Raw genomic sequence first — 14013 nt, 5'->3', positions numbered from 1 at the left:
GTAGGTGAATGTATGAACCCTGTTATGTATAGGTGAATGTATGAACCTTGTTATGTGTAGGTGAATGTATGAACCTTGTTATGTGTAGGTGAATGTATGAACCCTGTTATGTATAGGTGAATATATGAACCCTGTTATGTATAGGTGAATGTATGAACCCTGTTATGGGTAGGTGAATGTATGAACCCTGTTCTGTATAGGTGAATGTATGAACCTTGTTATGTGTAGGTGAATGTATGAACCTTGTTATGTGTAGGTGAATGTATGAACCCTGTTATGTATAGGTGAATATATGAACCCTGTTATGTATAGGTGAATGTATGAACCCTGTTATGGGTAGGTGAATATATGAACACTGTTATGTGTAGGTGAATATATGAACCCTGTTATAAATAAATGAATATATGAACCCTGTTATATATAGGTGAATATATGAACCCTGTTATATATAGGTGAATATATGAACCCTGTTATATATAGGTGAATATATGAACCTTGTTATGAATAGGTGAATATATGAACCCTGTTATGAATAGGTGAATATATTAACCTTGTTATGAATAGGTGAATATATTAACCTTGTTATGTGTAGGTGAATGTATGAACCCTGTTATGTGTAGGTGAATATATGAACCCTGTTATGTGTAGGTGAATATATGAACCCTGTTATGTGTAGGTGAATATATGAACCCTGTTATGTGTAGGTGAATATATTAACCTTGTTATGTGTAGGTGAATGTATGAACCCTGTTATATATAGGTGAATATATTAACTCTGTTATGTATAGGTGAATATATTAACCTTGTTATGTATAGGTGAATGTATGAACCCTGTTATGTGTAGGTGAATATGTGAACCCTGTTATGTATAGGTGAATGTATGAACCCTGTTATGTGTAGGTGAATATATTAACCCTGTTATGTATAGGTGAATGTATGAACCCTGTTATGTATAGGTGAATATATGAACTTTGTTATGTATAGGTGAATGTATTAACCCTGTTATGTACAGGTGAATATATGATCTCTGTTATGTGTAGGTGAATATATGAACCCTGTTATGTATAGGTGAATATATGAACCCTGTTATGTGTAGGTGAATATATGATCTCTGTTATGTGTAGGTGAATATATGAACCCTGTTATGTATAGGTGAATATATGAACCCTGTTATGTGTACGTGAATGTATGAACCCTGTTATGTGTACGTGAATGTATGAACCCTGTTATGTGTACGTGAATGTATGAACCCTACAATATATATAGTTGAATGTATGTAACTGATAGATGTATGTATAGATAGTAACATAGTACCCGAATGTATGAACCCTGTGATGTAACTAAAAGTAACATAATGCACTTTACCAATCGATGTTAAACAATATTCACATTTTCTACAAGTCACTTGGTTATGCACAGTGGCAGTGCCGGTGCTCAGCTACAGTGGCAGTGCCAGTGCTCATACATTGCTGATACAGGGGTTGACCAAGAGCCCTGAGGCGACTTACCTAGAGGCAGCACAATGAAGAAGGGCAGCCAGCACAGAATAAATACCCCCACCACTATAGCCAGTGTCTTGGCCGCTTTCTTCTCCCTGGAGAATTTGATGAGTCTGACAGATAATGAACTCCTGAAGGTATGTCCCTTAGACCTGGAGCTGGAATGTGACTCCCCCATGACACTACTTCTGCAATGGATCCTCAGGACAACTTCCACAGACTTATTCCTTTCCCTCTTGACCCCAGCCTCTAAGCTCTTCGTGGTCCTTCTGGCAACAATGTAGACTTTGAAATACATGATGAGAATGACCAATAATGGCAGGTAGAAAGAACAGAGCGAGGAGAACAGAGCATAGCCGGGCTCCTCAGTGATGGTGCATTGGCTGTCATCCTCTGGTGGAGGCTCCTTCCATCCTAGAAGAGGTCCAATGGAGATGACCATGGAAGAAACCCACAAAATGATGAGAATGACCACAGCCTTCTTCTCAGTCATGATCGTCGGGTATTTCAGAGAGTACTTAACCCCTACATACCTGTCAATGGATATAATACAAAGACTCATAATAGAGGCAGTACAGCAGAGGACATCCACAGCTGCCCAGATGTCACAGAAGATCCTTCCAAAAACCCAAAACCCCAGAACCTCCAGAGTGGCAGAGAAAGGCAGCACCGTGGTACTGAGCAGAAGGTCAGCAATGGCCAGGTTGATGATGAAGTAATTGGTCACAGTCTGCAGTTGCCTGTTGCATGCCACTGACAGGATGACCATGATGTTCCCCACAATGGCAAACAAGATAAAAACAGCCAAGACAATGCCAACACTCAATGCCTGAAGGTCCAAGCCATCAACCAGAGCGGTCCCGTTGACGGTCCCATTGACAGTCCCATTGCCTAGCAGGTGGTCCTGCTTTTCTGATCGGTTGCACAAGCTTTCATTGATGAATAAAGTCATGTTAATTCAGTCTCCTCTCCATGTAAGAAGGTCTCAGACTCTTTGCAGAAGAAGAAGAAGGAGAAGGCTCAAGCATGGTGTCTTTACCATGACATCTCCACACAGTCCCATCTTTGCTCGCACTCCTTGGTCCCACATGCCCCAGCAGAGCTTCTGCCTTTGCCAGGCTGAGATTGAGGAGGCACAGGAACTCATGAGAAACTTTTGCAGCGTGATGCACCTCCCATGCATGACATTGTGTCTGAAGCAGCTACTTGTCTGAATCAACAGCAGCAGCAGCAGCTCCTCCCTAGTGTGAACCTAATGATGCTCCAAACTCCAACTGGGTGCAAGAGCCCTGCTGCTTCCTAGCTGACTCCACTCTCCATGACAGCTGCTCAGGCTACTACCAGGGCTCAGCAGCTCAGAGAAGCTTTGCAAAAAAACTCAGATTGCATGGATAAGGATTGGAAGCCTTCACTTGTGCAGCCAGGTCTCCTCCCCTCTCCTGCTTTGATAGCTGCTACTCTCAGTCATTTGCACGGTTCTTGCATTCTGCTCAGTCGCCACTAGAGGTCAGCAGCGGGCCTGTGTTTTTGTTACTTTTGTATTTTCTTTTTTTGTAAATATTTTCCTTTTTTTTCTCTTTTAGATACAACATCTGATCCCATTTAACCTGCTCAGATAGATCCTTTGTTATTGCTAAATCTAATGTTCCTGCTAATGATAGCCCATGTTTTCCAAAGTCATTAGGAATGCTTATGTTCAGGGTTTTTTTTTTTTTTTTCTCTTTTTCTTCTCCACCTCCAGGCACTTTTTCTAGTTGCTGCTATTCCAGTCCTGTTGTTTGGTAGATCTGGTTTTGCCTATTGATCTATTTTCAAATCTTATGGAACCACAGGTCCCAGCATGCCTTTACAACATCTGTGGTGTAGACGCGCCGAAAACAGGAATTCTGAATCTCTACAGCTGGAGATCGACAGCTAACCTGACTGTGAAGACATGCTGTGAGTTGTAGTCCCATCAAGGAAGCTGGAGACTGATGCACATGTAACATCACCGACCAGAGACCATGAGAGGGAGATGACTCCTGATGTCTGGCTCCTGGGGACATTGTGTCTGGCTCATGGGGGCTTGTGTCTGGCTCTGTGCAGACGTTGTGGTTGTCATAGGGGCATTAGGCCAGGCTTAAAGGGGAAAAATATAATTTTCATATATAGTATTGTGTTTGGTTTAAAGCACCGCTTCATTGTTTTTGTTTTTTATTTCACCTCTAGAGTGGCACTTAAAATACACATCCTCTTCCTCCTGTCTGATACCTTCAAGCACTTTCATCTGTTTTTGCCGAAACTCCGGTACATCTCCTGCAGTTTGTGACCTGTCCGCTCCTCCAGTGTTTCGTGAGGTCAATAATCAATGTAACTCTGTGAATGCCCCAGAGCGGCGCCGAAAAATGGTGAGGACGCCGGAGGGTGCACAAACAAGAAGTATTCAGCTCACCCCTCTTCACTCCTGATCACACCTCCGACGCACAGAAACACCCTGACCCGGGTGTATAGTGCATGCACAACATAAAGAAGGATTTTTCCAGCGTCTCCAGGAGATAAAATAATAATTTCTTTATTGAGAATATAAAATCTTCATACCATCAGGTAAAAACGACATAAAGAGGCGTATGGAGGGGAGCAATTTCCTACGAGTTTCACCCTAAGAGGGCTTAATCATAGAGGGTGAGTATATGAAAAGTGGCAGGAGACTTGCGCTTGAAACACCACTTCAGCGGTAAATAAAAAAAACAGCTGGAGTGGTGCTTTAAGGGGCATTGTCACTTTCAGAGGGGATATTCTAATTTCAGGCTCTAACAGAAGCTAAAAACAAATGTGACATACACAAAAGTGAACGGGTCGGTAGGACAGTGTTCACACCACCCAAAGACTGAAACACAAAGAAAAAACACAGTATGACAAACGAGCAAAAATACTCTGCTGTGAAAAATATATAACAGTAGACAGCACGCGCTAGTAAAAGAAATGATAACAAAAACAGGGTATTTAGTTGATATATTTGTTGAAAAAAAAATGTATACTAAGTCACTACACCAACGCCACGGTATACCCATCTCGGAGCAGTCCTATTTAATGTATTTAAAACCTGATCATGTGAACAGTACCTATATGAGCAGGATTCAGAAAGGCGCTGCCCGATGTGGACACACTGTACAAGACGGCTCTTTATTTGCATGTCACAAAAAGAGAGGGGCAGGAAACTCCCAAACCTTGCATAAGCAAGAAACTAATAGATTAAAAACAAATGTGACATGCACAAAAGTGAACAGGTCGGTTAGAAAGTGTTCACACCACCCAAAGACTGAAACACAAAGAAAAAACACACAGTATGACAAACGTGCAAAAATACTCTGCTGTAAAAAATATATAACAGTAAATAGCAAGTGCTAGTAAAAAAAATGATAACAAAAACAGGGTATTTAGTTGATACATTTTTTGCAAAAAATGTGTACTAAGCTACTCCACCACGTCACGGTATACCCATCTCAGAGCAGTACTATCTAATGTATTTAAACCTGATCATGTGAACAATACCTACATGAGAAGGATTCAGAAAGGCGCTTCCTGATGTGGGCACGCTGTGCAAGATGGCTCTTTATGTGCATGTCACAAAAAGAGAGGGGCGGGAAACTCCCAAACCTTGCATAAGCAAGAAACTAGTAGATTAAAAACACATGTGACATGCACAAAAGTGAACAGGTCGGTTGGACAGTGTTCACACCACCCAAAGACTGAAACACAAAGAAAAAACACAGGAGCTCCAATGATTAGGGTAAGTGCACACGTAGTTTTTAGGTTGTGCGTATTTTGATGAAAAATCCGCAGGTATATCCGCAGGACAAAAGTCCTGCGGTTTATCTGCAGATTAGCCTACGGTTTTGCCCTGCGGTTTCACACCTCATAATGATAAGGTGTGAAACCGCAGCGAAATCCGCACAAAGAATTGACATGCTGCGGATTGTAACCCGCAGCAAAACCGCGTGGAAAAATCCGCAGCATGTGCACTGCGTTTTTTTATTTCCATAGGATATAAAGGTACTGTACAATGCAGCAGAATCTGCTGCGGACCCGCAGGGCCAAATCCGCTGCGGATCCGCAGCAGAATCTGCAGCGTGTGCACATAGCCTTATTGTACGCACATTCATTTAAATTGTATCACAGCACAGAGACCAACTCTGCACCACAATGCCAATACCAGCCAGCGAGCAATCAGAGGCTGGCCGCTGACATCTGTGTCTGTGTACGTGTGTCGGCGGCATATGACATCACTGCCATGTGCTGCTCCGTCTGTGAAAGAGGATGCTGTTCATCAAGTTTGCGAGGTCAAATGAGAAGGATCTTCTATTTCTTTATGTGAAGAGATGCACAATAGGGGAAATTACTACAAGATGGAGAACAGGATGGGGACATTACTACAAGATGGGGAACAGAATGGGGAAATTACTACAAGATGGAGAACAGAGAAAACAAAAAGCAAAAAACACAAATAAAAAGTAAAAAATAAACTTCAAATAATGCATAAAGGTAATAATAATAATAATAATAATAATAATAATAATAATAAGGGTATTTAGTAAACATAATTTTGATCAAAATAATGTACAAGTCATCCCGCCACGTCACGGCAACCCTTGTGGGACAGTCCTACTCTAGTATTTAAAACCTTTTCCCTTGCCAAGTGGCGTGAATGTGAACAGGGATCGAGGGACTGAAGATGGAGAATAGGATGGGAAAATTACTACAAGACAGAGAACAGGATGGGGAAATTACTACAAGATGAGGCCCAGGATGGGGAAATTACTACCAGATGGGGAACAGAATGGGGACATTACTACAAGACGGAGAACGGGATGGAGAAATTGCTACAAGATGGAGAACAGGATGGGGAACTTACTACAAGATAGAGAACAGGATGGGGACATTACTATAAGACGGAGAACAGGATGGGGAAATTACTACAAGATGGAGATCAGGGTGGGGAAATTACTACAAGATGGAGATCAGGATGGGGAAATTACTACAAGATGGAGAACAGGTTAGGGAAATTACTACAAGATGCAGAACAGGATGGGGAAATTACTACAAGATGGAGATCAGGATGGGGAAATTACTACAAAATGGAGAACAAGATGGGGAAATTACTACAAGCTGAGGAACAGGATGGGGAAATCACTACAAGATGAGGACAAGGATGGGGAAATTACAAGATGGAGAACAGGATGGGGAAATTACTACAAGATGAGGACAAGGATGGGGAAATTACTACAAGATGGAGAACAGGGTGGGAAAATTACTACAAGATGAGGACAAGGATGGGGAAATTACTACAAGATGGAGAACAGGGTGGGAAAATTACTACAAGATGAGGTCAAGGATGGGGGAATTACTACAAGATGGAGATCAGGATGGGGAAATTACTACAAGATGGAGAACAGGTTAGGTAAATTACTACAAGATGGAGAACAGGATGGGGAAATTACTACATGATGGAGATCAGGATGGGGAAATTACTACAAAATGGAGAACAAGATGGGGAAATTACTACAGGATGAGGAACAGGATGGGGAAATGACTACAAGATGAGGACAAGGATGGGGAAATTACTACAAGATGGAGATCAGGATGGGGAAATTACTACAAAATGGAGAACAAGATGGGGAAATTACTACAAGATGAGGAACAGGATGGGAAATGACTACAAGATGAGGACAAGGATGGGGAAATTACTAAAAGATGGATAAGAGGGTGGGAAAATTACTACAAGATGAAGTGAAGGATGGGGGAATTACTACAAGATGGAGAACAGGATGGGGAAATTGCTACAGGATGAGGACCAGGATGGGGAAATTACTACAAGATGAGGACAAGGATGGGGAGATTACTACAAGATGAGGACCAGGATGGGGAAATTGCTACAAGATGAGGACAAGGATGGGGAAATTACTACAAGATAGAGAACAGGATGGGGAAATTACTACAAGATGAGGACTAGGATGGGGGAATTACTACAAGATGGAGAACAGGATGGAGAAATTGCTACAGGATGAGGACCAGGATGAGGAAATTACTACAAGATGAGGACAAGGATGGGGAGATTGCTACAAGATGAGGACCAGGATGGGAAAATTACTACAAGATGAGGTCAAGGATGGGGAAATTACTACAAGATGAAGACAAAGATGGGGAAATTACTGCAAGATGGAAAACAGGATGGGGGAAGTTACTACACGATGAGGACAATGATGGGGGACATTACTACAAGATGGGGAACAGGATGGGAGAAATTACAAGTTGAGGACAAGGATGGGGGATATTACTGCATGATGGAAATCAGTATGGGACATTACTGCAAGATGAGGGACCAGGATGGGTACACTGCTATACAATGGGGACCAGGAAGAGGGACATTACTAAAAGTTGAGGACTAGGATGGCGACATTATTATAAGATGGGAACCAGGATGAGGGACATTATGGCAGGATAGAAACCAGGATCGGGATATTCCTAAAGATAAGGACAAGGATGGGCACATTACAACTAGAGATGAGCCATCTTCTTTGGAAAACGTTTGCCAAAGCTTGGTAAATGATTGAGTTTCCACTATTGCTTTTGTTAGGACTTTGGCTATGATAGTGGTGTTGAAAGATGAGTAGGGGGTGCGTGTTTCATAAGGGGAGGAGATGTGGAGAGGTCAGAAGTGTGGCGGACTGTATTATTTTTAATTAACTTAATGTGTGAACATTCCAGCAAACAATCAGCATGCATAAACCATCCACAACTTCCAGACACAAGGGTTTCTTTCATTGGCTGCCGAAGTCCCATGTCCCTCTCCATATAAAAATCGGACATGCTGTTTTTATGCTGTTTTGTCAGTGTAACAGCGCAGCGAGGCCGCTCCTGCAAGTAGCCAGAGAGTTCAGATAGATAGGATCCTGTGTGAAATCGATCATCCAGCATCTAATCTTTTGTGCTGATAGTGTGGGCCAGAGTCCAGGCCACATTTCAGAATCTAAATCCCATCTGCTAATAGTGTGGGCAGCGGCTCAGCATTGGGTTGAGTTGAGTCTTACATCGTTCTGGGCCAGATGGAAAAGATGGGAAAGTGGATGACTCCATCTGAAAGAACGTCAGCTGTAAGTCACCATCTATAACTGTACCGTGATCTTTTATATGTTCTGCAGGACTGATATCACCACTATTTGGTCATCATATGGCGGTAATATCAGTGTTGGTCTTAGTATAGAGATTATTTTCAGCATTGGCATGGTCATCTGCTGAGGTTACCTTATGCTCATGATTATTGTCTGCCATTATATTCATAATCAGGATTACCAGTTAGGGGCCACTCGGATATTTCACCCCCCTGAGCTGAACCTATAGCTACGTTTCTGGTTAAGGGGGTTTTGTAACTTTTATTGGGGCACAGATACTGCCTTAAAGGGGTTGTCTCATCATGTAGTTTCAGATGCATAACGCTTCCCAGCCTCCTGCTTGCCAGGGGGCAGTTTGCTCCTGAATAGTAGTGTTCTGTCCTCAATAAATGAAGCAGACTTCAGGTAGCTTATACAGGCAAGTAAACCGCTATACCGGGGTTCAATAAGGAGACTGTAGGTTGAATCTGTGTTTTATTGAATGTGGTGGTATATTGGCACGGTGAAACTACAATACAAACATACATGCATAGAATCAATACTGGGTTCAGCAAGAATACTGTCACGATCCAGGTTGGATCTGACAGATTAAATGCATAATGTAACTTTTTTTTTCCCTTTGGCTGTGTGCCAAAGGTGGTTTTGCCCCCGGTGGCCATTAGGGTCATTGCACTGTGGTGATTTCAGTTGTAGTTTCACCCCGGTGGCCATTAGGGTCATTCTACACTGGTTACCTTAGTTTGTGCATGTAATTATGTAACAGGTGTGGTAGCTCTATAAGAGAGTATCAGGTGTGTTAATCACTGTTGGTGATAAGTTCCTCATTTGCAAGCAAGCCTGGGTAAAGAATGGAGCTGAAAGAGAGTCACTGGCAGCCCAGTCAGAGTGCTGGAGTAGCAGCTATGGTGTCTGCAAGGAGGGCTGGCATGGATTGGTGGAGTGTCCGCTATGGTGTCTGCAAGGAGGGCTGGAATTGCTTGGTGGAGTGGCAGCTATGGTGTAGAGCTGCACTCAGGATGCTAGGCTCGGTTGCTGAAAGCTGGACTCAAAATGTTGGACTTTTTGGTAGAAAAGCTGGACTCATTTGCTGGACTCTGTTTCGGGACAGCTGCACACAGCTGTGGACTGTTTGCTCCAAGGTTGCACTATGGTGCTGAGAAGATCCGTTTCTGGACAGTGCACCCAGATGTTGGACTCAGTGGAGGAAAAGATGCACGCAGGTGGTGGGCTCTGTTGCTGGGAGCGTTAGCGACAGAGCAAAGCTAAGTGGTGTTCCCCTGTTATGTCACTTTTCCTTATGTGTGTTTAGTGCAGTGGTGGGATTAGATTCTGCACCGACCAATTCCCTAGTAAGGGTTTAGGTGCAGGGCGAGTCAGGGTTTTAGGTTCTTGATTGGCGCCCGGTGCGGAATCGGCCTAGGGAATGTTAGGAGTGTAGAGACACTGACTCAGGGGAGTGCAGGAGGTCTCCACTTCCCCATTCCCTATCGCAGGGCCACCATTGTTATTGTTACCCATGTTTTCCCTTGTCTTAATATATTAGTTACTGGCCTGCGGGCCGCGTCACATAGGACAATTACACGTGCCGCATCCTGTTGTATCAGTTACCGGCCTGCTGGCCGTGTCACGTGACATTTACATATTACATAATACAATGTAAATCAACATCTGCACTAATAGCTGAGCAGGGGAGAACTAACTGAGCAGGTTAATCTGAGACAGGAATTAGATATAGGAAGCATGTTTACATACCAGCGATGCTGACACAAAGGGAGAAAAGAAATGAGATGCTTCCAGGATGCAGGCTGAGGGAAAATGGAGGGCTGGAGGGAAAATGTGGGCTGGACTAACCATAGTCCCTTGCAAAGCTTAACAGGGTGCCTTGCAACCTTCCCAGAATCCATTGTGAATGGAGGGAAAAAAGATTCAGGAAGTAAACACACAATAACACTGCGGTTATGACTCTGGTCACTAGATGGAGCCAGAAACAATGAAAACATTAAATCTATGGAGGAAACTGAACATTCTGGATATTCACTAGTAATATTATCAGATAGACAATCAAAGATTATGAACTAAATGTCGGAGACAGAACAAGTAGTTTGGGCCATCATTGCAACCATGCCGCTTCTATCAGTATCATAGTAGCACAGGGCCTGGTCCAGCCAGCTCTGTAGGAGAACTTGCAGGCTCTATATAGATAAGAGCTTGTAAGCGCTGTACTCCTTGCCTAGGAGACTGCCCTCCGCTGATAGACTGTAATAAAATTACAAAGCCCTCCATTCATGAGAACAGAGAGGATTTAATAAGTAGTAAGCTGCAAAGCTGCTTGTTTTTTTCTTCATGCAATTTTAATCACGCTGGAACTGGAGAGTAATACAAGTACAGAAGATAAACCCTTTGTCCTACATACGGATGAGGTGCTCGGAAAATCACAAAATATCAGAAATGTTTTAACCATTTTTTTCCGCCTTTTAGCCGCACCGCAGAGTTTTGCATCCGCGATGAATGGGTGATTCTGAAATCCGTGCGCAGGATCCGGACACCGATTTTACCAGTTGCAAAACTCAATAGTTCTGAACGAGCCGGAATCGTTCTCCAAGAAACATTGAAATACAACAACTCAAAGCAAAAATACAAGTCTGCAAAAAATGCTAGCAGAAATGTCGGCATGCCATAATGTGGTATTTGTTACTGGGGCCCAAAACTTTCATAAGATTTCCCTCTGAGTGACAGAAGCTACCTTCTTTTTATGTTGTATTAAAAGTGATGAACGCAAGTGGTCGTTACTCGAGTTTGCCTAGAGTGCTCGGATATGCTCCGAATATAGCGGGTGCTCGAGTGAAATGTTCCAGTCCCCACGGCCACGTTTCGCGGGGATTGCCGTGTATGTTAGGCAATGTCCACATGTTTTGTGGCTCTTTATTGGCTGCAAAACATACATGGGGGAGACTAGAACATTTCACTGGAGCACCCGCGATACTCAGTCCATACCCGAGCACCCTAGGCAAACTCGAGTGCTCATCACTAGTAGGACCTTAGATACTGTATAGTGACAGCTAGTTGCTAGTGGTCATAACCATGGCTACCTAAGGTCCTGCAATGCCTGCACCTAAGGAAAGAGACATAGCAAATCAGAAAAACTAGACTACATTTCTAATTGAATATTTGCTAATATTATTATTTACACCTACTATATATTTGGCATGATCGATCAGTTAACTGTACTCCTTTAACCCCTTCCTGACATCAGACGTACTATCCCATCCATGGGACCCGGGCCCCTATGCCCATGGACGGGATAGTACGTCTAGCGCGATCAGCGGCGCCCACGTGGTGAGCGCCGCTGATTGCGGCCGGGTGTCAGCTGATTATCACAGCTGACACCCGGCACTATGTGTCAGGGGCGGTCACGGACCGCCCCCGACACGTTAACCCCTTGCACACCGCGATCAAACATGATCGCGGTGTACCGGGAGTTAAAGGGAAGCATCGGCAGGGAGGGGGCTCCCTCCGTCCTTCCCTGAGCCCCCCACGGCAGCGCAATGTGCAGCGCTGCTGCGGGGGACTCCTTTCCTCCAGGCCCCCGGATCCAAGATGGCGATGGGGTCCTTCGGGGGCCTGGAGGAAGCTGGCTTCCTCAGTGCCTGCAAAGCGCAGGCATGAGGAAGCCTTGTGCACTGCCTGTGACAGATTGCTGATCTGTCACAGTGATCTGTGATGTGACAGATCAGCGATCTGTCACAGGACAGTGATGTCCCACCTGGGACTATTTAATAAAGTAAAAAAAAAATAAAAAAAAAGTGTAAAAATAATTTTAAAAAAATCGCCAAATAAATTAGTAAAAAAAAAAATATATATTCCCCAATAAATTCATTTTTTGAAAATAAAAAAAAAATCAAAACAATAAAAGTACACATATTAGGTATCGCCGCGTCCGTAACGACCCGCCCTATAAAACTGTCCCATTAGTTAACCCCTGTAGCGAACTCCTAAAAAATAAAAAATAAAAAACGAAGCAAAAAATAATGATTTATTATCATACCGCCAAACAAAAAGTGTAATAACGCGCGATCAAAAAGACGCATTTAAATATCCATGGTACAGCTGAAAACGTCATCTTGTCCCGCAAAAAACGAGCCACCACACAGCATCATCAGCGAAAAAATAAAAAAGTTATAGCTCGCAGAATAAAGCGATGCAAAAATAATTATTTTTTATATAAAATAGTTTTCATTGCATAAAAGCGCCAAAACATAAAAAAACGACCTAAATGAGGTATCGCTGTAACCGTACTGACCCGAAGAATAAAACCGCTTTATCAATTTTACCGCACGCGGAACGGTGTAAACGCACTCCCCCAAAAGAAATTCATGAAACGCTGGTTTTTGTTCATTCTGCGTCCCAAAAATCGGAATAAAAAGCGATCAAAAAATGTCACGTGCCCGAAAATGGTACCAATAAAAACGTCAACTCGTCCCGCAAAAAATAAGACCTCACATGACTCGGTGGGGTCAAAATACGGAAAAATTATAGCTCTCAATATGTGGTGATGCAAAAACTATTTTTACAATAAAAAGCGTCTTTTAGCGTGCGACAGCTGCCAAAAATAAAAACCGCCATAAATAGTAAATCAAACCCCCCGTTATCACCCCCTTAGTTAGGGAAAAATAATAAAATTAAAAAAATGTATTTATTTCCACTTTTCCATTAGGGCTAGGGTTAGGGCTAGGGTTAGGGCTAGGGCTAGGGTTAGGGCTTGGGTTAGGGCTGAGATTAGGGTTAGAGGTGTGTTGGGGTTCGGGTTGGAGTTAGAATTGGGGGTTTCCACTGTTTGGGCACATCAGGGGCTCTCCAAATGCAACATTGCGATCTCAATTCCAGCCAATTCTGAGTTGAAAAAGTCCTATGGTGCTCCTTCCCTTCCAAGCTCTGCCATGCGCCCAAACAGTGTTTTACCCCCACATGTAGGGTATCAGCCTACTCAGGACAAATTGCAAAACAATTTTTGGGGTCCAATTTCTCCTGTTAACCTTAGGAAAATAAAAAATTGGGGGCAAAAATATCATTTTTGTGGAAAAAAATGATTTTTTTATTTTCACGTCCGAGCGTTATAAACCTCTGTGAAGCACTTGGGGGTTCAAAGTGCTCACCACACATCTAGATAAGTTCCGTGGGGGGGTCTAGTGTCCAAAATGGGGTCACTTGTTGGGAGTTTCAATAGTTTAGGCACATCAGGGGCTCTCCAAACGCACATGACACCCGCAGACCATTCCATCAAAGTCTGCATTCCAAAACGTCACTACTTCCCTTCCGAGACCCGACGTGTGCCCATACAGTAGTTTTCTCCCACATATGGGGTGTCA

The 14013-nt window shown here is 43.2% G+C and overlaps 1 protein-coding gene across 1 annotated transcript in view; it reads right to left on the bottom strand.

Annotated features, from left to right (window-relative positions):
* The window catches only part of ADRA1D (adrenoceptor alpha 1D), a 178717-nt gene extending 175751 nt beyond the window's left edge, over positions 1-2966 (bottom strand). Inside the window, exon 1 of the mRNA XM_073586720.1 lies at positions 1509-2966. Within this exon, the coding sequence (XP_073442821.1) occupies positions 1509-2451 (943 nt within the window). The 5' untranslated portion in view covers positions 2452-2966. The remainder of the gene's footprint in view (positions 1-1508) is intronic.
* Between the last annotated feature and the right edge of the window lie 11047 nt (positions 2967-14013).

This window comes from Dendrobates tinctorius, unplaced genomic scaffold (genome assembly GCF_039654945.1).
Source record: "Dendrobates tinctorius isolate UK_male_01 unplaced genomic scaffold, ASM3965494v1 ptg000095l, whole genome shotgun sequence".
Lineage (NCBI taxonomy): Eukaryota > Metazoa > Chordata > Amphibia > Anura > Dendrobatidae > Dendrobates > Dendrobates tinctorius.
This window is presented reverse-complemented; position numbering and strand designations above follow the sequence as displayed.